Below are 27,674 nucleotides of genomic sequence, written 5' to 3'. Positions count from 1 at the left end.
CCCATGGGCCCTCCTCCATTTCCCCCGGGGCGCACCACACCCACACCCACACCCACCACTGCCTGCTCTGCCCAGGTGTAGTGGTGGCATCCTGGGAAGAGTACTGCCAGCAGCTGATGCTGGGTGTGGCCTCGAAGGAGTTAGGACCCCTTGGCTCTGGGCCCAGGTCTGCCTCAACCTCACTGTGTGGCCTTCAGCAAGCCCATTCCTCTCTCTGGGACCTGGCTTTGTCATTGTCCTATGGGAAAATGTCTTATGCTCCATGCTTTGAAAGGCTGTAGTGAGGACTGAAGGAGACAATGGATACTCTGCTGTGAAGGTGGAAGTTCACTTCACTTGAACTCAGCAAATGTTGACTGGGGGCTTTTCCATGCTGGATGCCTCTCGGGTGCTGCAAGGTCTGTGGGGGAGCTGGAGCCAGCCCCCGCTCGCCTCTGGAGCTCATCATCTTCCAAGGGAATAGGACACACACACACACACACACACACACACACACACACACACGCACACGCACATACCTACGACCCATGCAGAGGCCTAAGCAAGTTGTGAGTTTTGGGAGATGGGATGCCTGGGGAGAAAGCTATCACTTGTGACCTGGGGAAGGGGGGACCTGAGGGATCGTGCAGTAGGTAAGAAGCCGGAAGGCCACTCCAGGCTGAGGGGGAGGTGAGAGAGGACAGGGTGGGTGTGCAGAACAGCCAGTCATCCAGCAGAGCTAGAGAAAGCCTGTGTGAGGTGGAACAGTGAGCCAGGCGGCTGGAGGGGACAAGGCCTGTGTACCTGGCTGACAGTGAGGGCTTCGTCCTGTTGGTGATAAGGACGAGGGGTCCAGGGGAAGGGCCTAGCCCTGGGTGGGGGGATGCTGCAGCTACTTCTCACAGGATGGATGAGAGGGGCCCGAATGGAAGCTGCTGCAGTGGTGCAGGCGGGAGAAGATGAGGCCAGCCTTGGGGCAGGGTCTGTAGCATGGAAGGGGCCCCAGGAGAGCTCAGGTACAGACTGGCTGTGGGGGCTGAGACAGGAGGAGATGACAGTGGGCCCAGACAACTTTTTTCACCACTGCTCTGTTTCACCGGCCAGGAGCTCTGCCTTAGCTCTGTAGGAGGCCAGGCCAACAGGAGCAGACTGTTGGACAAAGGCCTCCTCAAAGGTGCCGGGTGCGGGGTTCCGGGTAGGAGTAACTCCTAAGTTCCACGCTGTATCGGGTCCTGCAGGCTGGGTCAGGTCAAGCCCCATGGCCCACCAACCTCTTAACCCATCACAGTGCAGGTTTTGCCATCACCAGGCTCCGAGAGGGGTGAGGGCATCCTACCCTTCAACCATTCCCCTCCCTCCTCCCAGCCAACAGAACCCACTTTGGTCCAAAGTGTCCCCCCTCCACACCTGCTTGCATTAGCTACGTGCAAGGTGATGCCACACCCATCTCGGTGATTGGCTGAGAGAAGTGCATGTGACCCAATTCTGGCCAATGAGGCGAGAGAGGAGGTCTGCCGAGGGGCGGATGGGGAGATTCCCAGTTCCTCACAAAAACCACGTGCAAGAAGGGGAGGGTCCGTCTTCCTCTGGTCTTGGTCACGTCTGGACTGGGTGTCCAGAACATTTTGCCTTCACGAGCTGTTGGCCAGCTGAAGACACCAATTCAGGGATGTTGGACAGATGTTGAGTCCTTGAGGAAGCTGCTGAGCTGGCGCATCAATTAGTTCTGGCAGCATCCTACATGAGGACCCCTTGTGATGTGTGACAATAAACATCCGTAGAGTTTAAGTTGATGCGAGTTGGTGTTTCTGCTACTTGTAGGCAAATGTAACAAGGGCAAAGGCAAGGCCGGCCTCAGAGGGGCATTTGGCACTGGGGGAGAGGCAGCTCCAAAAGGGATGGAACCCACTGAGCTTCCACCCTGGCCTTGGACGCTTTGCAGGGGTTATCCCTTTAAGTTCTCCTAACAGCCCAGTAAGGTAGGAATGAGGAATCGGAGAACTTGAGAAGCTCGCCAAAGGTCACACAGCTAGTTAAGTCACAGAGCAGAGGTCAAACCCAGGTCTGCCAAGCCCTCAGATCGCTGCCCACAGTGCTTGGGCATGAGAATCAAGGGACCCCAGGGTGTCAGAGAGGCAGGTCCCAGAAATCACCGAGTCCAACCCCATCCCCTCGACTGAGATGAGGGGACTGAAGTTCACAGGATGGGGCAGGGGTCTATGTGAGCTCTGAGCCCAGGGCTGCTGACTGGTGCACCTTCCACCCTGGTCACTCCCTCCTTCTCCCCACCTTGTACCACAGAAGCCTGCCCCTGTCCTCTCACTGCTGGCACCTGGGCACCTCTGTGCCGGCTGCCAGTGAGTCCTCAACCTGGCCCAACCGCCATGGTGCTGGGTGACCTTCAGCAAGTGTCTTGCCATCGCTGGACCCCTGGCCTCGAGTCCCACACCTGCAAGAGGCACTGGGCGTAAGTCTCTGTGGTGAGGGGCACCTCCCCCACCCAGACTAGTTAGGCAGCAAAGGCAGCCAGAGAGGGCCTGGGGGTGGGAAGGGGGCTCCCTCATTAAAGCAGCCAGCGCCTGCTGCCCCTCGGGACTGCCTGCTGATTGGTTCATAATTTTCTGGGCAAATGCGGGGCCATATATGAGATGACTCTGGGGAAATCAGGCTGAGGATTGGTTTGAGTTTGAAGCCTCTGTCCCTGGGGTCCCCCCTTCATCCCACCCCTCCCCGCCACCATCACTCTTGTCCGTGTCTGAGCCTTCTTCAAATGTCTTTGCCTTTAAGTGAAGGCTGGGGCTCTGAAGGGGTGTCTCATTCTATATTTGCCATGCCAGACATGAACATTGGTGGGAAGACAACAGGAAGGACTTCCCAGACACCCTTGTCTTCTTTAAGGCCCCTGGGAATGTTGGGACCATCATGTGGGGCAAGCTCCCACTGAAGTGCAGACTATGGGAAGGGATTAATCTGGCCATTCTGCTGGACCCAGCCATGATCTGCACCCCCTCCCCAACATACTCAAACACACTACCCTCCTCTCCGCCCTCCTGCGCATCCACACCTATACTCTTGTTGTTCTCACTTGCCCTGCACCAACCCTTCCTATTAAAAACTCAGTAGTCCTGTGTCTGGATGCCGGCCCTAATCACCCAGGCTTCACATCCCTCTAACCTCTGACTGAAAAAATGTTTTATTATGGTAAAATATACATAACATAAAATTTACCATTTTAACCTTTTTTTTTTTTTTTTGGTGAGGAAGATTAGCCCTGACCTAACATCTGTTGCCAATTCTCCTCTTTTTGCTGTGGAAGATTGGCCCTGGGCTAACATCTGTGCCCATCTTCTTCTACTTTATATGTGGGATGCCTGCCACAGCATGGCTTGATAAGTGGTGCGTATGTCCGCACCCGGGATCTGAACCTGTGAACTCCAGGCTGGCAAAGTGGAGGGCACAAACTTAACCACTGCGCCACCGGGCCAGCCCTCATTTTAACCATTTGTAAGTGTACAATTCAATGGCATTACGTACATTCACAACGTTGAGTAATCATCACCACCATCCATCTCCAGAACTTTTTCATCATCCCAAATAGAAACTCTGTACCCATCAAACAATAACTCCCTACTCTCCTCTCCCCCAGCCCCTGGCAATCACCATTCCACTTTCTGTCTCTGTGAGTTTGCCTAGTCTAGGTACCGCATGTAAGTGGAATCATACAGTATTTGTCCTTCTGTGTCTTCTCTCCTCTGATTTCTACAGCTCTAACTGTCCTGGTTTGTCATTAGATTAAATGTTATCTTATGTTGGTGTTTAACTTTCTCACACGTGACTCCTTTCTTCCGCAGACAGAGAGCTCCTGAGGGCAGCTTCTCCCCAACACAGACATGCATGGCCCTGGGTACACGGCAGGATTCAGTAAATGCTTACTCAACAGTCATGTGAACAGCCGACTGACTGACTGAACGACGGAAGGGGTGGGTGAGTTACCAGAGGTATGAACCAGCAAGAGGGTGAATGAGGGAAGGAGCATACCTGAGGGCACCCGTTCTGGCTGACCCGAGGAACATCAAAGTTCATCACGGATGGGATAGGGAAGGAGAGTGGGGTGATGGGCAGCCCCAGGGAGGCCAGGTCCTGGTTTATCTGGCTGACCCTGGGGAGGCAAGGAGACAGGGGTCAGCACAGGAGTGCTACGGGTGTCACTTGGCTCTGTGCCCAAGGCTGGCAGCCAAGGGCTCCCACATGGACTCTGGATGGATGTGAGAGAGGAGAGTGCAGTGGCCCACCTGGTTCAGGCCTGGACACCTGGACAGGTGATGGACCCTGGTCTTTCTGGTCCCTGGCCCAAGCCTTGGGAAAGCTCATCTTCGTCAGGAGATGGGCTGCAGCTCCCAGGTTCCCTTCCCCAAGACTCACTGTGGCCTTGGCCACATCTGAAGGCCTCAGCTGCCCCATCTTTAAAATGGGCCTTGCATCCCTGCCTCACCTTTGGAAGAATTGAAAGAATCCCACTTTAGGCTTGGGGGGCATGGAGGCTGCAGGGGCAGGATTCAGTGTGTGTGTGTGTGTGTGTGTGTGTGTGTGCACTGAGCTCATAGGAGGGCTGGGAGTGAGTACATCAGTCATCTTCACTCCTCCAACAAACAAGGAGGGTTCACAGCTCATCAGAAGTCAACAGGTGGTACACGAGTCAGGAAGTCTTCTTGGGCCATCATGAGTCAGTGGAAGTGACAAAGGCAGACAGCTGACCCCAGGAGGTAGTGCTGTTACTGAGGGCACATGTCCACTGGGGAACTCACTGCACTGTGCAGCCTCCAGTGGCCAAACTAGCCTGAATCCCCTCCTGAGGATTGCGAATCCACCAAACCCAGAAAGAGATCTGGGGAGGAAGGGGATGAGCCAGGGCTGGGGCCAGGGAGACCTCCAGGAGGAGGGAGGAGACTCCTGGGCAGGGCTAAAGGCCATGAAGTTCTGAGAGGACCCCTAGGCTGCCTCCTTTGGAGACAACCATGGGTTGGAGTCTTGGCCCTGAACTAGAGCAGGAGTGGGGACTGTGGATGTGATGGGCGTGAGATGGGGAGGCAGGTTTGGAGGGGCTGAGACCCCCTCTCCTCCTCCACACAGTGGCTCCCCTCCCAGCCTGCTCTCAGGAGAGGTCTGAGCTGCCCCTTTCCAGGGGCTGTGGGCAGCTTCCTAAGACCTCAGACCCAGTGGGGAGGTTTGAAGGGCCTTGGGGACGGGCAGGTCTCTATGGCTCCTAGAATCACAGCCTGTGGTGGCAATGACAGCCTTCCCCCTCCTTGTCCTCTGCCTTCCCCTCCCCCCTTGCCCACACCCACCCGGGCCCCACTCACTTAAAATCCTTGTAGTTGGGAACCACCCGGGCAATGACCACCATGGGGTTGGAGTTGTTGACTAGGGGCTCGTTGACTCCTCGCAGAAAGACCTGGGGAAGAGAGGAGGCAGGTGAGCCACAGGTGGCCCTCTCAGGGACATGGCCAGCTGGCCTGTCATCTTTCTCCCCAACAACGGGCTCGTCCCTGCCTCCACACCTCTGCACCTCTCCCGCCTGCTCCTGCCCCACTTGGGTCTCTCTCTACTCAGGCTGCCCTACTGCAGGCCCTGGGCTAGGCAGGGAAGGCAGGGGGAGAAGACACGGGTTCCACACCCACACACCTCCACTGCCATCCCAAGCAGCTCCTGACCCGGCTCCCGGCCCTCACCCCTTACTCGCCAGTGGGCTCCTGGTCTCCACTCAGTCCTCACCCCAACCCCCCCAGCTGTGATTCCTGTGGCTCCTTTTACTTCTCTGACCCCTCGCAGGCCTCTGCTTCTCCTCCTGCCCCAAATCCACCCCCTTTCCCAGACAAGTGGATACCCAGTGGCAAAAACTGCCTCCTTAAAAATGAATTGGATCATGTCATTCCCCTGCAATGACCACCCCCACCACCTTCCCGCCCTTGGAATGAATTCCATAATCCTTACCATGACAGCCAAAGCCTGCAGGCATTGGCCCGTTGCCCCTTGGCCTACATCTCCTGCCAGCCCCCAGTCCTCCTCTTTTTGCTCCAGCCTTTTTCTTCTCACTCCTCCAACATGCCCCACTTGTTCTGCCTCAGGATCTTTGTACATGCTGATCCCTCTGCCTAGACTCCCCACCCCCACCCCATTCCCACCCCCACCAACTCAGTGGCTGGCTCCTTCTCTTCCTTTAGAGCTTAAATGTCACCACCTCTGAGAGGCGTTTTCTGACCACTCTTTCTTTCAGCCCCTCAATTGCCTCTTCCATAGCATCATCATAGCTTGTGTTTAATCTAATTGCTTTCTTGTTGATTTTCTGTCCATTTGACTAGAACCATTTGTCCACAGGGGCAGGGACCATGTCCATCTGTATTCCCAGCTTCTAGCAAAAAGCTGGCACAAAGTAGGAGTTCAATATATGTTTGTGGGATAAATGAGTGCTGTATTCATGGAGAAGAAAAGAGAAGAGAAGAGGAGGGAGAGGTTGACTGTGTTTATGAGTGAGAGAGAGACAGAGAACCACAGAGACCTGGGACGGGAGGGAGAGGACACAGGCAGTGGCCTCAGGGAGGGGCGGGGTTGAGCTGCTCTTGGAGGATCGGTGGGATCCTAATTATGTGGTGCTGTTGGGAAGAAAAGCAGGAAGGGGGTAGGAAGGGGAAGGGTCTTGGGACACTGCTGAGGGGCATGACACAGGCAGCCCTCCGGATGGGAAGAGGCCCCTGCCAGGTCTACTCTAGCTGTGTCACTGTGTCACCGTGGCCAGTCCCTGCTCCACTCTGGGCCTCAGCTTCCCAACTTGTACACTGAGGGGTTGGACCATACTCTCCCTGGTCCTTCTAGCTCTGACCTTCAATGGGAGGAGAAGACCTGGGAGTAGGGGCTTGCTCTGGATCCCTCTCCCTTTTCTCCTCCCCACCAGCACCACCACCTTAGCCCCTCTGCCAGGACCCATCTCAGCCAGTCGCCGGCTAACTCCACACAGGCATAAGCTGATAAGGGCTTAACATAGTGCTTAGGGCCTTTCAGCTCTCCTTGGGGCCTCTGGAGACTGAATCCCTTTACCAAAGGCAAAGGACTGGAGTCTCAACGGTGGCATTTCAATCTCTGGATGGGGGTGGGGGTCTGGGCCTGAGAGATTTCACTAGAACCCTACTGCTCACAGGGACTCCAACAGGTGTAAGGGCTGGGAGGGGGGTGTCTGAGAGTGGGGGGACTAATTTACAACTGTTCTGTGCTGAATGGTCAGGTGTGAATGAGACAGCTGCCTAAGCACACCTGCTCATGACAGCCTGGGGAGGAGCGGAGCAATTTCTTCTCCCGCTGTGCCATCAGGAGCAAACAGGGAAGACATCTGTGCTGGGGAAGGGAGGTGGGAGGGGGGGCTGGACGGCAGAGGGGCCAAGACTCTAAGGGGTGAGTCAGAGGGTTGGGGTGGGAGTAGGGCAGAACCACAGCGGGCCCTTTGCAGGCCAAGGTTTTGCCTGGGTCTTGGGGGTGTGGCTTCCTCCCTATGGGGTGTGACCTGGGGACAGCAAGGCCAGGCTGTTGTCACTCTTCCTTGTTGTGTGTGTGTGTGTGAGAGAGAGAGAGAGAGAGCAAGCTGCTGGCCATCCTCAGGAAAGGGCATGATGGAAGAGACTGGGGGGTGGGAACAGAGGGCACCTGTAGGTCTAACACATGCTGGCATCCAAGGGGTGGCAGTGGGGAAGCAGAGATGTGGGTTAGGAGCTCTGGGCTCCCACACCAGGCTCCTCTTGGGGCTCAGTGTCCCTAGCTGTCAAATGGGACTAAAGAACACTTCTCGTCCTGCCAGCTCACTGTGCTATGGGGCAGATCAGATCAGCCATGTTGGGGCAGAGGAAGCCCGGAGCTTGCGCCTCCTGGCTCCACCCTGATCATGCTCAGGCCATGGCTGGATTTGAGTCTGTCACCCCTGGGCAGTTTGAAGTCTGGGGGAAAGGCAGAGGGGCCAGGTCCCTGGACCACATCTTCCTGGAGCATCACCAGTCCTCCTGAGGCTGCTGAAAGGCCTAGGGTTAGAAGACAATGGAGGGGATTGGGGGTGGGGGGCATATGTGGAAGCTAGGCCCAAGATGGGCCTGGCCCTGGCCTGGCTAATGGAAGAGGTTCTATAAACAGATGCTGAATGAATGAATACCTAATTGGAAGACCAGCCAAACCTCGTCAGAAACAGAACTCAAGGAAAGGTAGGGAGGCCCTAAAATTCTCCCTTGGGGGATGTGGGCCCGACGTCAGGGGTCACCACACCAGGAGGGACAGAGCAGAAGAGAAAAGAGCCAGGGAATGTCGGCCAAGGTGGGGGCTATTCCTCCCTCATGAGATTCAGAAAGACATAAGGTTTCGGGAAACTTCTGTCCCTGCAGCACTCCCTGTGTGGTGTGTGAGGAGCAGAACGAGGGAGGACAAGGTTAGGGCAAGGCAGTGTGCCTGGAAAGTGCTGGAAAAGATTAGGTAGGCATCATCAATCACCTTCATCTCCATTCACATCATCCCTGCCGTCCCAAGGCTTGTTCTTCACAAACTGCTTTGACTATTCTTGAAAGGCCTGGTTGCTTTTTCCCTTCTTGATTTCTTCCCCAGACACCCCTGCCCCACACCGTCAGGCCAGCCAGGGCAGCCAAGGGCAGGGCCTGGGGCCCTCTCTGCGCTTGGCCCCTTCCCGCCCCACCCTGCCCTGAGGGTCCCAGTCCTGGCACCTCCAGAGCTGTGTGGTTGCAACCAACGTAGCGGGGGAAGAAGCTGCTCTTCCGAACGACTGTTGCGTACAGTTGGGTCTTGGCAGTGGCTTCGTCGGCTTTCCCAGATGGGGTGGGCTGGGGACAGGGTGGGGGAAGAAGACACACAAGAAGGAGAGTGTCTAGGGGGCAGACCTGGCCATAAATCCTGGCCTCTGCAGACAATCACTTGGCATTGCTCCACTGGGGCTCCGAGCTGATAATTAAAGCTCATGGTCCCTGCGAGCCCTTCCAAGGAGATCAATATAATAAATCTTCCCTTTTCTATTTGAATATTTCATCGCCCTCACAAGGACCACTGCCTGCCTGCTCTCTTTGTAAAGATGTGATAACAAGGCCTGGGTTGTAAGTGGACAGAGAGCCGGGAGGCCTGGGTGATGCTCCTGGAATTACAGCTGAAGTGCCGTCTCCCAGGTGAGTTACTAACCTCTCTGGGCCCTCACTTCCCTGCCTGTCCATGGTGCCTCGTCCTAAGGCCCTGGGCTTGGGGTTCTCCTTGGGGCCTAGGGCAGGTAAAGCCCCCTGGGGCTGTGGTTGAGGAGTTGCAAGGAGAGAAGTTCAGTGCCAGGGCCTTGGAAGGGAGGAAGAAGGGGAACTAACCCCAAGTGAGCACCTACTGTGAGCCAGGCACCTTACTAGGGGCTTTGTGCCTGTCATTGCACGCGATCCTCCAAATGGCCACACTAGGAGGTGTATTGTCTTAATTTTGCTGATGAGGAATGGAGGCCTGGGGGGTTAAGTAGCTCCCTATGGATATACAGCTAGCAAGCAGCAGACCTGGGATGGCAACCCAGACAATCTAACTTCATATTGTTCTTTACTCTAAACCACTATCGAGGTCTGAATGCACATTGAAGGGGGGGAAATGATGCTTCTGCTCATCTCTGGCCCAGTGCCTGGCAAACAGTAGGGGCTTAATAAGTACTTGAGCAGTGAGAGAGGGAATTCTTCTTTCCACCAATCAGCACTGGGGAGAGGGGCGGGCCTGGGAGCTAGCCTGGGGGCGTTCAGGCCATGGACTGAGGGGCCCTGGGGCTCGCCAGTCCAGGCTCATGCCCAGTTCCTGACTAGACAGGTGCATTCCAGGGACCACTGTATCTCCCACATACCCCAACTCTCTTGGGCCTTCCACCTGCCAAGGTAGCACGTGGAGGCAGCACGGAAAGAACTGGCTTGGGAGACAGCGTGACCTGGGCTCACCCTCAACTCTGCTGCTCTCTTGTTCTGTGATCTGGGATGAGAGGGTTCCTCTCTCTGAGTCCTAGTCTTATGTCTGCCAACTACAGTTCACCTTGAGGATTAGAGACCGTGTGTATAGCGTCTAGCCCAGGACCTGGAACAAAGGAGGTACTCCATAAATGCCATATTGCTTTGATCTTTAGATACACTCCCACAGTTTCAACCTATATGAAATCAGAATACATTTTTAGTTGGGGTATTCATTTAATGTAGTAGATGTTCTATGCTAATTGGGCTGTTTTATGGAGATGAATTTGGAGAATTCCAAATTCTTATGGAAAATCATTCCTGTCTACCTGCCAGGCGCTGTGTTTCCTGAGCCCAACGTGGTCCTAGACTTGTCATACTGCAGGGTGGGCATGGGATGCCCTGGATGCTCTGAGGGAAGAGCTGGGGGCAGCAAGGTGGTTCCCACCTGCTTTCCCCCTACCTGTCCCAGGCCCCTGTGGGCCTGGAGCCCAGGGCTCAGACTCACCTTCACCAGCTCGAAGTGGTAGGGGTGGAAGACACGCAGGTACTTGATGGGGATTTGGTAAGACAACAGCTCCTCTTTCTTTTTGTTGTCCACCACCTTGAGGACTACATCTGGAGGCAGAAAAAATGAGCACCGGGTCAGGACCAGGCTTAGCTGACCACCTTCCCTCCCAGTGAGGTGAGAGAGATTGCTGAGAGGAGGGGAGCAGGTGCCACACTGAGGAATCAACATGCATGCACACGTGTGGAACACACACACGCACACTTCACAAGCACTGAGCCCCTGCACAGGGCAAGGCTCCATGCTAGGTGCTGTTAGGACCCAAAGACGCAATTCTCTCCTGCGGTCCAGAAACTCCCAGCCCAGAGATGGACACACACAGAACTGAGTCCAGTCCCGCATAGCAACAGACACGCATGTGCACGCACAGAGACACATGCAAGCACGGAGGACTAAGGCTCCTTTCAAGCACTAAGTCTCCTTCCTTTGGTCACAAACACTCTCACCAGCTCCTCAGGCAGTTAGGGGAGGGATTATCTCCCACATGTTGCAGATGGGGAAACTGAGGCTCGGTAAGTAAAGCGATCTGCTCAAGAAATCTTTCAATGCAAATATCAATAAAAGTTTACTCCAAGTAAATGAAAACTAATCTAAACACTGAGAACAATGCACCACTTAGAAAACGCTCTCCGAAGAGACTACATTTTGTCATAAAATGCATGAACTTTGGGATGAATTCTGAGAAGAACACCAGTGACCTGGAAATAATCATGGCAGTCCTACTTAGTGAGCACCTACTGTGTGCCAGGCATGGGGATGGCTGCTCCTGAGCCATTATTCCAACAAATCCCCACCACAATCCCTTAAGCAGGAAGCACCATCTCTGTTTTTAAAATGTGGACACTGGAGATCAGAGAGGTTATATAACTTGATCAACATCACACAGCTGGTAAATGGCTGATGGGAGAGGCTGGAGTTGGTGACCCTTGAGGCATCTTCCCACTCTAGAAGTCTATGAGTTGAGGAAGAGGGGATGGGCAGGGAGGAAAGGAAAAGAAAGATGGAGGAGGGAGGGAGAAGGAATGAGGGAGATGGAGGAGGGAGGGAGATAAAAGAGAGATCTAGAGAAGAATGGGAAAGGGAGGATTGGGCGGATGGGTGTACCTGAGGGAGACTCTTGGGTGGCCCCCCGCCCTCTACCTCTCTTCTTGAGACAAGGACATTTCAGCACCAGGGACAGCTGCCGGCTCTGCAGGCTTGGCAGGCTGGGAGCCCAGGGCTTCTGGGTCACTTGGAGCTGGGTGGGTCATCTGGATGAGGGCGTGGAGGAGGAAGCCGAGGGCTTTGCTGATTACTCTTCCCTTCTTCCTCCTCCCCACAGCCGCCCTGGATGCATAGAGTGGGAAAGACACTTGCCAAAATCCCTCAAGAGCTGGCCACAGGGGATCCATGCTCAAAGGAAAGAGGGGAAAATGGGCACCAAAAGGACTTGAGCCTGGCTTGAAGAAAGTAGAGTAAGGCAAGGGGTTTTAAGCCAGCAGATCTGGGTTCTAGTGCCAACCTACCAACTTGCTCTGTGACTTTTAGCCAGTCGCTTAACCTCTCTGAGCTTCATGTTCCTGCTCTGCAAAATGCTAATACTTTAAAAAAGAAAATCCCTCTCCTAATATTGTTGTTGGGAGGGGAATGTTTTTCAAGCTATAAAATTCTAAGCAAATGCTCCTCGTAGCTGTCACTATTTCCCTCCTCATTAACCATCTGTAGTGCTCCATACACTCACCCAGCCCTGAGCAGACTGAAAAAACTCAGCTGGGGGATTCCGGTGCTCCCAGCCAAAGCTCCAACAGTAGCTGTGGAGGCTGTAGCCCCTCATGGTCACTACTCATGGGCCCTGAGTCCCCAGCTCTGGCTGGAATTTGCTGAGGCCGAATGAGGGGTGAGCGTCCTGCATTTCTCCCCCTACCCCCATCTCTGGAGCTCTGTGTGGGCAGCCAGCAAATGAACTGTAACTGGGGGGAATGGACAGCCATCCCTCGCTGGTCCTGTCTCCATGCTACAAACACGCTCCATCAGTTTCTTCTCTGGGCACTGTGCCCCTCCAGCCTCCCACCGCTCCCTTTGTGTGGCCAACAAGCCATTTCTGCTGCTGCCTGCTTTGGCCCTGACACAGGCTCTGCAACTCCCCTTTGCTTTTCGTTAACACATCCTTGAGCTACCTCTCGCCCTTCCCCCACCTCTTGGCCTGGCCCCCATCTGCCCCACCTCCCACCACAGACATCACCACAGCAACCGGTTCCAACCAGGTTCCAACAAGCATCCAGCTACTTCAATCTGCAAAGGGGCGCCTGCCAATATTCCCCGCCCGCCCATGAGGCCTCCCCACCCCCCATCCGTCCCTCCTGCAGTGAGTCCTGCTCCCCTCTCTGCTGCACAGATGGGCCCCAAGGCCACTGACTCAACACACCCTTTCCTGGAGTCACCCCAGATGTGTAGAGCTCAGCGCAGGATCCCAGCCCAGGTCCACTCCACACAACCTCTAACTTCCTGCCAGCCACAGAGATGCACGCGTGCGTGCACACACACACACACACACACTACACCTGTGCATGCACACACACACGCAAGACACACAGACATGCATGCCTACAGACACAGTCACAAGCACGTACTCATATACATGTGCTTGCATGCATATGAACCAGCATGTGAACCAGCATGCCGACATTCACAAAGACATGCACACACAGACGCACACGTGCATTTGCATGAAATCCTAGGTCAATTTTTCCTGCTCTTTCACATTTTCTCAAATCATCCCAACAGCCGCACCTCTCCCTTTACAGGCAGGAAAAAAACCCTCTGGCTTGACCCAGAGCTAGCTTCTTCCCCTTTCACTGATGTTCCTCCTTGTCCTTTTCCTCTCTCCCCTTCCACTGTCTTTAGCAGCTGGCTTTCTGCTCTTTGTGAGGTGGACAAGGAGTCCTGTGAGTCCCTGCTGAGATTTCAAGGGGAGAAGTAAAGCCTGTCTTCTGAGAGAAGGACCACCTGCAAGACGGGAGCCTGAGGTTTTTCTGACTAGATGAGTCCAGAGACATGGTGGGCACCTGTGGGTCTGCACCAACAGTGCTCCGTGCCAGGGCCCACAGCAGCCATGGCATCAGTCAGTCACTACTCCTGTGTGCCCAGCCCAAGCTCTGGCCCAAGCATGGAAGTCAGATAGGCCCCCAGTGTGTAAAACACAAATGTGCACATGTATGCATGCACACTGGCACCTTAAGTTGCCTGCAGTGTTTGCATTTGCCGAAACACGGGGCTAGAAAGGCTTCCGGGGGTGGAGGAGCGAGAACTATTCAGCAGTTTCTACGAGAGTGGACCCCAGCCCTCGGAAGCACAGACGCTACTGTCTGACAGTGGGCAGGGCTGGGGGAGGACAGGGCAGGATAAGGAGCCATTCTAGGGAAGCAGCTAGAACACCAGAGCTGCAGTGAGAGCACGTAAATCTGAGTCCTAGGTCCTCAGCTTACTGATTACTTGAGCCTGAGCCAGTTATTTAAGTTCCCTGAACCTCAGTGTTCTCATCGGAGCCATGGGAGCAGCATTGCTCCTCCTGGGAGGGGGTGACTCCAGTGAGCGAGGCGTGGGGACATGCAGGAAGCTGTGATGTGCCATTTCCGTGGGAGACCACGGTAATAACAACCATGAAAATAATAACAATGGTCATAAAAAAGATAAGCTTTCATTGTCTGGAAAATTCATTTATGTGGAGCAACTCATTTTTCGAGCAGACTGGGGAGATGAGGTGTGACAGTATTATGATTTTTTTTCTTTAAAGTGCTTTTAACTGAGCCCAAGGAGGCATTCAGGTGGCTTCCAGCTGAGTTGAGAGGGAGCCCGCCCCTGCCTCACACCCCCTCCCATGCACGCCAGCCCCACCCCGTCCCCCGCCTCACCTTCTCGCCCTGCATTCTCAGCTTGGATCTCCACTTTGACTGTGTCCCCCCAGATGGGGGCTTTGGTGGGCTCCGAGGTCACAGATGTGACTGCCTTGGAGGTCTCGTTCTTCGCTTCCTCAGACGTGGTTTTCCTGCAGAGGGACGGGCAGGCTGAGTCCGAGGGAGGGTGTCCTGCCTGCCGCTCACCCCTCCCAGACTCTACTGTCTATAAATCTGAGCAGAGGGTGGACAGAGCACAAAGAGCTCCCTCCCAGGCAGAAACACTCATGTCATCCCGGGCCCAGGGGACGCCAGGCCTCTCTCCTAGGCTGCCCTGCTGCCCGGGTGACCACACTGTCTCGCTGGCCACTGCTGAGGCCTTCACGTGGACTCAGGCACCAGAGGCCAAGGGGGTGGTGGGGGAGGAGGTAGACGCCTGGCCTGTCTGACCTCCTGCCTCCTGACAGGGCAGGGCTCCCCAGCAGGCGCCTGTGTGCACAGACTCCCCGTCCTGACCCTCTTCTCTAGGCTCTGTTTAGTGGGAGAAGCCTCTGGGCAGGGCGGCTGTGCGGTGCACACCTGGCTGGCCTCCCCTTTGACCTTCATTTCCCGAAGGTTCTGGCCCAGGTAACCAAGACTTGGCCTTGCTCCCCCAGCTCTGAACCCTTTCAATGGAGCACACACATGCTCCTGGCTTCTGCGGCAGCCACTGTGTGCAGGGCCCTGGGGTGGGCACCTGGAGCTGTGTATGGGGTGGGGCGGGGGTGGGAAGGGGTTTCTGGCCCTCGAGCACTCACAGGTCATGCAGGGCTAGGCTGTCCAAGGTGAGGCGGGGCTTGGGCCCTCTGCATCCCAGTGCATCCCACAGGTATCTGAGATAAGTGTCTCTGAGATCCTGAGCCATCAAACAGCTCAGGGAGAGAGTTAATACTTCTTCTGTGGAGGAGGTTGGGCTGTAAACAGTGCTGCTCCATTAACTGCAGCAATCCTGGGTGGGGAATCATCCGGGGAGCTGCAGCAGGGGAGCCACACCACCCACTCGGGAGGGGCAGGCACCTGCGCAAACAGTACCCCAGCGCGGGAAGCAGAGATGGAGCTCCACCAGCCTTGGCCTCAGCCCCAGAGGCCCCCAAACGGACTGTGGGGCAGGCAAGTTGCTCCAGAAGCTCTGCCAATCTGCGTTATGTGTTAGCAACATCACACTGTGGTCCTTCCCAGCCAGCTGGTTCCTCTCCTCTAGGAAGCCTTCTGGGACCCCCTGGCCCTCACTGCTCCCTCAGTCCTCTGGACTTGAGTGACACAGTGGCCTGGCTCCTTGCTGCACACTTGTCACAGCCCTACTCCTGTGGACAACCATTCTTGTGGGAGTCTCGTCTCCAAACTCCGGGGTCAACCGAGGACTCCCCTTCTGCTTTGACTGAGAGGCAGTGTGGCATGCTGATGACAACAGGGTCCCTGGAGTCAGGCCACCTGGGTTCCAAATCCCAGCTCTACACTTTACCAGCTGTGTGACTTTGTGCAAGGTACATCACCTTGCTGTGCCTTACTTCCCTTTGTCTGTGAAATGGGGGTGATAATGCAGGGTTGTAGTGGGCATGAAGTGAGTTAATATGTGTAAAGCACCTGACACACTGTTAAGCACCATGAAAGTGTTCATCATTATCATCATCATCATCATAATTTTAATTGCCCCTGGCCCAGTGTCTCCTCATCATGACCCCAACTCTGGGTCTGCCGCTGGGGTCTCTGGCTGCTGTGACCAAGGTGTGGAGCCCTAGAAAAAGCATAGGCTTCAGAGCCACACAGAACCAGGTTTTGAGCCCACGGTCATCTCGTAGCCAGGTCACCTCCCCTTTCTGAGCCTCAGTTGCCTCCTCCCTCCGAGGGTGGTTGGAAGGACTGGAAAGAAAGTGTGCAAAGCTCCTGGCACACAGAAGGCCCCAGTTCATATTATTCCCTCATTTGTGACACAAAACAGCCTGGGTGTTTCTCAACGGGACCTGACTGAGGGCGGCATGAAGGGGAAAAAGGGAAGCACTGAGGGAGGGCTGAGATGAGAAGGGGTGCATCTCCCAGACTCAGTGCCCATCCACACACATCACCTCCCCATGCCTGGAAAGGGGGCCCTCTGGCCCAGGGGCATGTGGGAGGCTGCCAGGCTGGAGCCCAGAAGCCATCAAGGCTGGCTGGGCAGTCAAGCTTAGCCTGTCCCCCGCCCTCTGGGTCCCTTCCTCTGGGCTCTGTGACCTCTGCTGACTGAGGGATGCAGTCTGCGCTCCTGCTCCTGCCACTCTGGGCCCTGATTCTCCCCCTTGACAGCTGCCCCCACAGTCAGAGGCCTCAGAGCTCGCAGCAGCAGCCTCTCACCAGCTATCATTCCGCCTGCTCTGTCCACTCCCCACGCTGTGTTAGCCTCCACTCCTCCGTGAACTGTGCTGTACAAAGGACGAGGACGGAGGAGGATGACAGAGAGCAGCAGAAAGGTAGAAGCACCAGGGGAGGCAGTGTTCCAGGAAAGCGCATGAGGAGGAAGTCAGTCCTTCTACCCACACACATCAAATCTGCCTGCATGGGCACACAGTATTTTGTATCCCTGGGAGCTTTCCAGTGCATGGAGAAGACGGAACCCAGGGGGTGGGGGATGGACTTAGTCACAAGCAGTGCAGTGACAGAATTCAGGTTGGAACCCATGACCCGTACTTGTCAGCCTGTCTTCCACCCTCCTGATGTGTTCAGCCTCTTGTCCCTTCCCCTTCTCTACCCAAGCTCCTGGAAGTCTGGCAGGAGGAATTCCAGGTGGAAAGAGATGGGAGGGACCATGGGCAAGGCCAAGGGAGCCTACCACGGGTGCTGACTTTGCACAGGCACAGAAAGAGTTAAGCAAGCATCTTTCCTCCCTTCCCTCAAACACACACCAAAGATCATCAGGGCTAGGTGAGTGGAGATGGAATAACTCAGGGAGGGGTGGGGCCCCAGGGGAAGGAGGGAGGCTTTTAGCAGGTGGAGGGAGGCTGTTGGGGTAATGGCTTTTCCTGGCACAGCTGACTCCTCCGGGCCTTGATGCTATTCTAGAAACTGGACAGCTAGGGGGGCCTCTGATTCCTCACAGAATTGGAGAAGGGGACCAGCTCACTCCCTGCTCCTGATTCCTATTCTGTGCCCCCAGCTGGGCACATGGGAGGCTGAGTTCTAGGACCCCCAGGCCTGATGGAGCTCAGGTCTCCCAGTGCAGTCTCAGAGCCCAGGGGCAAGACTGATGTCCTCTCTTCCTGGCCCTAAAGCCTTGGCCTGGCTCTAGCATTCAGGGCCTGGGGAAGCTGCCTGCTGTCCTGGGACTCAGACTTAACCCAGTCATGTGTGCGGGTGGGGGGGGCAGCCACACCAGGATGACACTGGGGTTGGGTTCAGAGGCCCAGTGCAGCAGTCCTGGGTCCCAAGCTGCCAGGAAATGTAAACTCCCTCAACCCAGCCCACCCCTCAGGGTGCTGAGGGTCTGTGTGCGCTTGACAAAATCCAGCCAGGCGGCCCTGGGGCTCCCACCCCACCAGGGGGTGGGGGTCAGGTCCAAGCACAGCTGTGAGTGGGAGGGAAGAAGGACTTTGCTTTCCTTCTGAGGTCATAACTAAGGGAAATGGGTGGTCTGGTTCCAAGGGGCTGCAGCTGTGAGGGAGGTGAGCAGTGGAAAGCACAGGGCATTGATGGAGAGCGCGCAGTGTCCTGAGCCACTCCCCCCCGTCCCCCCCCCCGCCCCCCGCCCCACCGGCCAGCCTGTCCTCTGAATGCCCTCTAAGGCGCATACGTCAGGGGCGGAACCTGTGTGCCACTGTCTCTGCCTCCAGAAAGTCTCCCTTGAACAGCCTCTCTCCTTTGATGCCCCTCCATCAGCACAAGCATGGAGCGTACATGCACGGGTGCACGTGCGTGTGCGCGCGCGCACACACACACACACACACAGGCTGCCTTAGAGAGGTTTGTATGCCACACTGTACCTGATCTCTGGACCTATCCCCCAGTCTGCTGGCCCTTAAGCTGCCTCCGAGGTCTGTAACCTGTCCTGCCTTTCCTCTTGGTTTCCCACACTCCTCAAGGCATCAGAGTATGAACAACTGTCAAGGTCTGGCCTTCTCTGGGGCAGGGCTTTGGAAGGCCAGGATGCAGGCCACCTGGCTTGTCCTGGGTGCCAATCCCAGGGCAGCCCCCAAGAGATGAGGGGGAAAGGGAGGGCCCCAATTTGGGTCAGTTCTGGTTGCTGGGGTCCTGGCTGGGCAGGCCCCTGAATTCTGAATGACCCTGGGGAAGGAGGTGGTTGGGCAGACTTAGAAGGATGGATGACGGGCAGAACTTTTAGGTTGAAGGGTGGTGGAACAAGAGGTCTTGTGACCTTTTGACCTGGTCTACCACAGCCCTGTTGCTCGCTCACCTGGGAAACAGGTTCCGATTAAGATTCCTCCAGGCCAGAGGCTGGGTGTGTCATGATTGGGCCTCATTCCATCCTGAGAAGGCAGGGCAATTTCCCTCTACCTGTACCCTCCATGCCAGCCTCTGAGCCAGGAGGCCAGCCTTTCTCATCCTCCAGAAGGCCGAGAAGCAGCCCGACTCCCACACCACAGGCCTACCTCCATCCCTGGGAGGCAGAGAAAAACCCAACGGCCGCTCCTTGACCCAGGAGCCCGGCCTTATGCCATAGGGACAGGATGGGAGAGTTGGCCTTGGCAGATGTTCACCTAGGTGAGGTGGTCAAAGGCTGGATTCTCATGTTTCTGCCCCTGCCTGGGCTGGGATGGGGAGGGAAGGTTTCCTGGAGGAGGCATGGCTTGAGTAGATGGAGAGGAGAACCTTCCCAATTGGAGGACAGAGCCAGGAGCTGGCTCCTGGGCAGGTCCAGAGAGGGGCTGGCTGGCTGACCCAGGGTTGGTGGGTTGGGATAGTCAGAGAGGAGAGCGAGGCTTGTGGTCCTCTCCAACCTTGTTCTCTCTCCAGTCCCCTTCTCTCCATATGTAGCACCCTCTGAGGCCAGACAAGTAAGAGAGAAAACCCCTGGCCGTCATACCTCTGGCCTTGGCCGCACTTCCCTGGGATTGCTGGGCAAGAAGATGTGGCCAGGGGGATGGAAGGAGGAGCTGAGATGGAGGCAGCTGAAGGGAGGCAGCTCCCTTCTCTCCCCTCTCCCACTTCACCAGACAACAGCCTATCAATAACACCCCCAACTCCGTGCTTGCCCCCTCCCCCAGCCCCCAGTGCAGCTGGTCCTTATGGGTTTTGAGCTCTTGGGAGGCTGCCACTTAAAGCATGAGCAGAGCTGTTATTCTCAGCAAAGTGATGGGCTCTCATCCTGGGTTTCATTTATTAATTGGACCCTAATGAACCATCACTAATTGCCAATGGTACTACACCACTACAGGTGGGCCTCGATTTCAAGAATAACTGACTCTGGAGCAAGGGGGGTGTCTGCTGGAAGCCAGCCAGCTCCCCATCCACGTGGGCGTGGCTCCTGCCCATGTGGGAGTGGGGACTGCTCTGGAAACAAGAAATGGCACATTCCGAGGAACTCTGAGATGAGCACTTTGGCAAAGGGGTGACAGACTATTGAAAAATCACATGGAGACAGAGGCAGCCTCTCCTCTCTGGCTCTGCTAGGTCAGCCCCCGGCCCAGACTGCTGGGATGCAGCTCCTCAGTACTGCCCTGGAAGCAGCTCTTGGGCTGGGAGGAGGGTTCAGATCCCCCCACCCCCAAAAAGAAGAGGGGATGACTCTCAGACACATATAGAGGATGCACAGCCATGGGGAAGTCCCTCCCTGAGAGAAGAGGACAGTCAGCGAAGCTGGGTGAGGAGGTTGAGTCTGAGTGGGCTGATGGGTCAGGAGGGGAAGACAGTGAGGAGAGGCCCAGACCCCAGCTGAGCAGAGGTGTTTGGTTTGCATGTAAAAACTGGCTGATTTCACACAACAATCTGGATTTCTGGCTTCTCTTGAAAAATTGAGAGCACTGACAACCCAAGCCTGCATTCCTCCATGGCAGAAATCAGGGGGAGGTGACTGGGGCTGCTCCTCTAAATGAGCCACGTGCTCTTGAGTTTGCCACAGTCGCTTCTACTCTCTATTGTATCACACACACCTGGCCGACCTCAGCATTTATGAAATTGGCTTAGGCCCTGAGGGCACTGACTTTGCCATCCGTGGTGCCATTCCTTCTGGTGGAAGCTCACATTGGGTGTGTAGGGATGAGAGATGACAGAAATGGGGAGAGCACAAGGGCAGAAGGAGCTGAATTGGAACCCCAGCCCCAGCTCCCTGCCCACTTCCCTATCTTTGATAGACACTAGACAGTGTGGCATCTGACCCTGAAGTCCAGCAGGGCCAGGCAAGGGCAGAGGGAAGCCAGACAAAGCCTGGAGGGGGCACCAAGCCTCCTGGCAGCTCATGATGTCCAGGGAGGGAGGACGAGCCCTGTCAGCAGCCTTGCCCATGCTCAGAAATAAGCAGGCCAGACAGCCTGTGCATAATGCAGTGAGGACGCCAGGCAGGCGCCCACTGGCCTCCTCACTGCCCGATCTCCCCGTTAACACTTGCTTCTCTCGGTAAGCACTGCCCTCTTGGGCTGCTCTTCCAGGATTCCCACACCCATGGGGGAGAGCCCACACTTTTTGGGTCTGAATAAGTGTTTCAGGCATGAGAAGACCTCAGGGGCCTCGGGCGACAGTGATGGGGTAACATCTGGAAAGAATCCTTGTGACTTCAGTCTGGCTGGGACTCTCAGGCCAACCCTCCTTTTAACCACTGACGCCAGCTGTGTTTACAGCTCTGGGATACAGGGACTTTCTCACTGAACAAAAATCCTGATGCTCGGAGCTTCAAGGGACTGACATCATTTGGAGCAGGTGTGGGTAGGTCAGGCCACACCCTAGGCTGGGGGCCTCCAGGGGAGATAAGACCCCAGACGCCCAGGCCCTACCCAGGGCCTCCTCCCCACTGCGTACCTTTTCTCACAGGCATCCTGCAGGGAGGGAAGGAGCCTTGACCTCTGTCAGACAGGGACAGCCATCTTCATCTGCTCCACCCACCTCTGGCCAGCCACGTAACCTCAGACAAGTCCCTGCACTGCCCTTGGCCCTGGCTTCCTTGGCTATCACATGGGGCTAATGAAACCGGCCTCCCAGGGCTGCTGAGTGAGCTCTGAGTGAGCTCAGTGTAGGACATCGGCAGTGGGGCTGCTCTGTTCCTGGTACTGTCCTCTGATCAGTGTCACTGCCACTGTGAGTATTATTGTTATTTTTGCTGAGCCCAACCCTCTGGCTGCTGAGACAAGCCTAGAGGTCACCTGTGAGTCATGCCGGGCCTCCACCCACTCCACCCAAATCCCTGCCCTCTGGGGCCCTGGGCCAAGGCCCATAGCCAGAGGGGGGAGGTGTTGGCATCCAGATCCCGGGAGGGGTCTTCAGACTGGCCACTGGGTCTTCTCTGTAAGTCTGGCTTAGGCCCTGATGCCAACAGTCTCCTTTCAAGAGGGGCAACTGCTGTGTAAAGAGCAAGGCAGGGATGAGTGGGAAGAACTTCTGGGTTTCAGAATCCTGGATCCTGGCTTGAGTACTAGTTCTGTGACTCTGGACAGTCACAGAAATGCTCTGAGCCTCAGCGACCTCACGTGTAGAATGGGGACGATGTTTTACCTAGCTCACACGACCAAGTGATGACTCAATTATGTGAAGCGTGTGCACACACACACTCCTAGCATGTTTGCCAGGTATGTGGCAGGCATTTGATAAATATAACCTTCTTGAACCTTCCTCTCTTGTCAGGACCTTAGACAATTGTCCTACTTTCAATACCTTCTTCGGTCAGTTACCAGCGTCAGGGGTCAGTCTGTGGCCAGGGTTGGGGCTCAGTCTGTGACTAGGGTTCAGTGTACAACCAGAGTCAGGGCTCAGTGTGTGACTAGGGCTCAGTCTATGACCAGGGTCAGGCCTCAGTGTGTGATTAGGGCTCAATCTATGACCAGGGTGAGGGCTCAGTGTGTGACCAGGGTCAGTCTCAGTCTGGGCCCAGGGTCAGGGCTCTCAGTCTTATCCAAGAAAACCAAAGATCCTCTGAGTATGACTTTCTGGCCCTGATCTGTGCCCTACCCCACCCACCTGGGCCTGGGCCAAGCCGGCCCCATGTGCACAGAGGAAGCAGCCCTCCCCCTCCCAGCACTAGCTCTGTCCCTGCTCACTAGCTCTGGGCAGCAGGCAGTGAGAGAAGCAGCTGCCAACTGACAGCCCAGCCATCCAGCCTTTGGCCCAGGGTTGGAACCCCACAAGCCATCTCCTGGCTGGCCCTTCCCCACACCCTACCTGCTGGGCCACCCCCACCTCACTAGGCCACTGCTTCCTGGTCCCTGCTGTGCTCTGACTGGCAGGTCTGTCTGTGCCAGTCACCTGGGAGGCAGGCGCTGCTCAGGCCCCAGGGCCTTGAGCCAGGCCCAGACCAGTCAGGGGAGACCCTGGGCCTCGGCACTGGCCCAACAGACCTGGACGTGGAATCTGTCTTGGGCTGTACAGCTGGGGCTCTTGTTGCCTGTAAAGAACTGAGACTGTTTCCTAGGCCAGAGCACAAACCACCCCAGCAAGCCTAGAACAGCATGGAGGCCAAACCTTATATCCTGGCCATGGGAAGACCAAGACTCAGAGAGGGGCAGGGACTGGCTTGAGGTCACACAGGGAGTCAGGGACAGTGGGCCCGACTCTGCGTTTTCCCGGTCCCCTTCTGGCTTCTCTCCACAGCCCTGTGGCTTTCTTCTGACAGGTCTCATGTGCCCACCGTGAGCACTGCTAAGGATACCCCTCACCCCCGTGACACGCTTTAGACCTGTCAGCGTCTCCCGCTGACCGGCGCCACCATCTCTACAGCCCTTTGAGGCAGGTTCCCAGGTGACGGATTCAGGCATCGAGAGGTGAAGTAACTTTCCCAAAGTCACAGAGCAGGCTAGAAACAGGGCCAGATTCATTCATTCATCTGTTGATTCATTCATTCAACAACTATTGACAGCTTCCTATGTTCCAGATACTGTGTGAATAATAGGGCTAGAATGGTGAGCAAAACAGACCTGGTGGCTGCTTATGGAACTAGTGGGGCACAACGTGGGGAGGCACTGACGAAGAATAAGCCACTAAGCACAGAAAACATGTGAGACTGCAGCTGCAACACTGGAAGAGGGCATAGTCCCATGGAGGCATGTAAGGGGGAGGATTTGTCCTGGTTGGGGAAGTCAGGGAGGGCTTCCTTGAGGAGGTGATGACTGAGCTGAGATCCAAAGAGGGGAGGGGAAGGGAGAATGTTCTCAGGGAGGGAGGGTGCAAAGGCCTGGGGTGGGAGGGAACAGAGTCTGCTCAGAGAACTGAGAGATGTCCAGTATGGCTGGAGGAAAGAGAGGGAGGTGGGGGGTCATGTTGCTAGAGAGCTGGAGGGGCTGGCAAAGACCCAACCATGCTGGGCCTGGAATCCTCCTTACCCTGGGAGCAATGAGAAGCCATTAGAGGGTTCAAAGAATGGGTTCCTTTGGTACTGTGGTACCACAGTATCAAATGGTAACCTGCCTTTGAAGAGGATTTGAAGAGGGGCAAAATTAGATGTACCAAGAGCAGAATAGTGCAGTAGCCTGAGGTGGTAAAGCCAGCAGAAAGACGCCACCAAATTCAAGATAGGAGAGAAACTGACATGACTTGGTGACGGATTGGAATGGGGTGGGGGGGAGGATGTGATTACTGGTGCCGCGATGGGGATGGGATCAGGTGGAGAGAGAGTATAGAGAAAGAAGAGTGACTTAGGCTCGAAACCTGGGACAGGACAACATTTAATGCCATGTAGAAGAGATAAAGAGGTGTACAGAGAGGAAAATAAGAGGGCGGAGCACCTTGAAAGCCAAAAAAAAAGAAAGGGCATGAATGGTCTCAGGAGGGGCTAATGCCACTGAGAGATCATGGAAGATGAGATGCCCACTCGATGTAGCCAGGCATGGCGATCACTGATGACTGTAGAGAAAGCTATTTTAGTGGAGAAGTGGGGTCAGATCGGAAGGAGGTCAATGGTTCAGATGGAAAGAGGCAGAACTACAAGAGGAGCCAAGCAGACCCGCTGGTCTGGGATTGTCACCACTGGAGCACACGTCCTATCACTAGATTGGCTCAAGGCTAGAGACTGCATAGGAGTAAAGTGGCCACGCCCCAAACTAGGGAGGCCCCATCTCTGGACCTGAACCTTCTTCAGCTCCCCATTAGTGGCTTGAATGAGGTGAATGGCTTTGGGGCGCTCTCAGGCTGATGCTTCACCCCCACCCCCCCCCACCCCCCGCCACCTGGGCCTGCCTGCTGGGATGCAGCAAACTTAGAGACCAGGGCAGAACTAGGCAGACACAGGAATCCCCAGGACCCCACTCCCAATCTGAGGTGAGACACTTGGGATGGCAGAGAGCAGGAAACCAAACCAGGAGACCAAGCTGAGGGTAAAGAAAACAGGGGCAACAAAAAGATGAGAAAAAATGTTTTGAAGGAATAGGAAGTTATACGTATATATTTAATATATACTTAATATTATTTAATATATATTAAATACATATAATGTATATATTTTAAGCACTGAAATACTCATCATGAAAAAAGTGAAAACTTGAGTGGACTTCTTATGCCCATTGGACGCTTTGTTACCGGGTCCTGTATTTGGAATCAGATATATGGGGGCCATTCTATTCTTTCCAGGGTTTAGGGCTTCTGAGGGTCTTGGTCCTCCCTCTAGGGTTCCTGCCTGGGGCTGGGGGCTCGCACTGAAAGCTGGGTCCTGACAGCTGGGCCCTCGTTTTCAGAAGCCCGCCCTTCTGCTTTTATTTGCATCTCATTAGCACCCTCGCGCGCTGGTGGCAGCTCCGCCTGGAGCCCTGGGACTGCAGGCTGCAGGCTGGCCCAGGCTCTGCTCCCTGCCCCCTCCCCGGGTGGAGATGGGTGCAGCGATGCGCTCCCCCACAATCCCCCCAACACACACCCTTCACCCAGCCTCGGCCCGCTTGGCTCCCACTGCGCGTCCCCATGGCAACCGGGTGATGGCGCAGGTCGCGGTGCCTGCTGAGGAGCAACGCGGCCGCCCAGCTCCCCGCCCCGCCGCCCAGGCTGGATTGGTGATAGGCAGGGCCTCAATCTCCCGAGATGATCGGCGATAATTGGTTTATGGAAATAGCTGAGGGGAGAAGGCGAGCTCCCTGCCAAGCCTGCTTTCTGCCACCTGTCCTTCCTCACCACGGAATGGAGTTGGGGGAGGGGCGGGCCGGGGAGCTGGGCGGGTGGAAATGGGGCTTTTGAGACAAGCAAGTGTTTCACCTGTTGGTCGCCAGCACACCGTCTATCCCCCTTTCACTGTGTGGGAGTGAGGGGGTTGTTGTCATAGCAACTGGGTGTTTGTGTCAGTCACTCCTTGACCTCTAAGTCTGTGCTCAGGCCTACAATGGATGCATTGATGGGGAAATGGAGGAGTTCTGGGATCTGTCCTCAGGAGCCCCAATTTGGGGAATAGAGGAGCAGCACATAACTTTACATAAACTATGTCAGACCAGTGTGGCCACTGCTATCCGGCTCCAGGAGAGAGAGCTCAAGTCTGGTGGCCGCCTGGAGGAGGAGGCATCGTGAACAAGTCTTGGAAGGTGGGATTTCAGCAGGTGTTGGGGAGAAAGCTGGGGCAGGAACTCCTCAAAAGGAGATGTGGGCAAAAGCCTGTAGGCGGGCACTGAATGATGCTAGTGTTGGTGGAGGAGGGGAGGTGTGGGGTACCTTGGGGGAGGCCCTGGTGGCTCACAATGTGGCTCCTAACCTAAGGGATGACAAGCCTGTGGGAGGAGCTTACTGCACAGTGCTTTATAATCAAGACTGAGGGGATGTCCAACATCCATATAGAAGCTGGCTGTATGGAGACTCTGTTGCCCTCGATGCCCTTCCAGGAGACGTGAGGCCTGTGAGGTGGGCAGCAGACATGGCACAGCAGGCTTCGCTCAGATATCGGCTGTGAGAAATGTGTACCCTGACTGCACTGGGCTGGAGAGGTGTGGGGGGGCGCACATGGTACATTAAAGGACCAGAACTAGGGAAGCCCCCACAGTGACTGGAGAAGTGGTGGGGGTCCAGGAGGAGAATGGTCATGCGGACCCCACCCCAGGGCTGGGTGTGGTGGGATAGGGCACCCAGAGGCTGGGAGAGGCAGCCCCCAGGTCTTCTTCCTTTGACCACCACCTCCTACTGAGCCTAGCCCAGGCCTCTGCATCCAGGGGCCCTGCCCCCGCCGAGGTCGAGTTGTAGCTAAGCCCTGCCCAGCTGGCTGTGGGATAAAGGAGTGGCTCTTCCTTCCTTGGTGAGTAGCTTCCCACGCAGCAGGGAAGATGCCAGGCCTCACATTTGCAAAGCTCACAGCCCCACACCATCCCCAGCCCCCACTCTCAGCCAGCTACTTACACTACCACATAGGGCCACGGCTCGGAGCCATCCTTGCAGGCAGGTAGGTTGGTGGCCCCGTGGAGAGTGACCATGATGGTCTCCTTATTAGAGGGAGACAGGTGGCCAATGACAGATTCCACACTCTGGGAGGTGTTCAGGGGGTCCTCCGGGCCCTCGACAACCTGTGGAGACAGCCAGGGCTGAGTGGCCTCTTCCCGTCTGGTCACCTCCATTTACTGTCCACCTTTAACACTAGCCCCTCACGGCTCCCCTCCAAGCAGCTCTCCCTCCGTCATCCCCCAACCCACTCAGGAACTACATGGGCAGTCGCCTTGGACCCCATTTTCTCCTTCTCTGTCCCACATTCTACATCTCTCTCAGTCCCTCTTGCCTCTCCCCCAGTCCTGGATCCATCACCTCCTGCAGATGAGACAGGCCACCTCACCTTTCAAGTCCAGTCCCACCTGTAAGCCTTTGCCTTTGCAGGTACCCTTGCCTGTAATTCCTAAATCCCACCCGCTTTTGAGGTCCTAGCAGTTGGCCTTCTTCAGTCTTTCCTGTAACCTCACCGCAGTGCACCTGTCACCTCAGGTCCCTTCTGTGCACCCTACTTTACAGTTTACAAAGCTTATCCACATCCATAGAGTCACCCAACACATTAATGGAGATGAATAAACATGTCTGTCCCACATGCCTCATCTATCTTCTACCCAGAAAACCCTGCAGACCAGGAAGGAGGAGAAGTGGCTGCTGCACATGGTTCTAGGTATTTTCGCTGTAGGCATCTTTGCCCCAAACATTTTCATGGCAAACAAA

General features: G+C 55.7%; 1 protein-coding gene across 1 annotated transcript in view; it reads right to left on the bottom strand.

Moving 5' to 3' along the window:
- CCDC33 (coiled-coil domain containing 33) overlaps window positions 1-27,674 on the bottom strand; it is a 108,421-nt gene that overhangs the window by 56,428 nt on the left and 24,319 nt on the right. Inside the window, exons 3-8 of the mRNA XM_058540548.1 lie at window positions 26,877-27,040; window positions 14,430-14,563; window positions 10,480-10,589; window positions 8,727-8,843; window positions 5,340-5,431; window positions 4,018-4,138 (exon numbers count right to left, since the gene is read on the bottom strand). Of these exons, the coding sequence (XP_058396531.1) occupies window positions 4,018-4,138; window positions 5,340-5,431; window positions 8,727-8,843; window positions 10,480-10,589; window positions 14,430-14,563; window positions 26,877-27,040 (738 nt within the window). The remainder of the gene's footprint in view (window positions 1-4,017; window positions 4,139-5,339; window positions 5,432-8,726; window positions 8,844-10,479; window positions 10,590-14,429; window positions 14,564-26,876; window positions 27,041-27,674) is intronic.

This window comes from Diceros bicornis, chromosome 5 (assembly GCF_020826845.1).
Source record: "Diceros bicornis minor isolate mBicDic1 chromosome 5, mDicBic1.mat.cur, whole genome shotgun sequence".
NCBI lineage: Eukaryota > Metazoa > Chordata > Mammalia > Perissodactyla > Rhinocerotidae > Diceros > Diceros bicornis.
The sequence above is the reverse complement of the archived record's forward strand: the minus strand, read 5'-3'. Positions and strand labels throughout refer to the sequence as shown.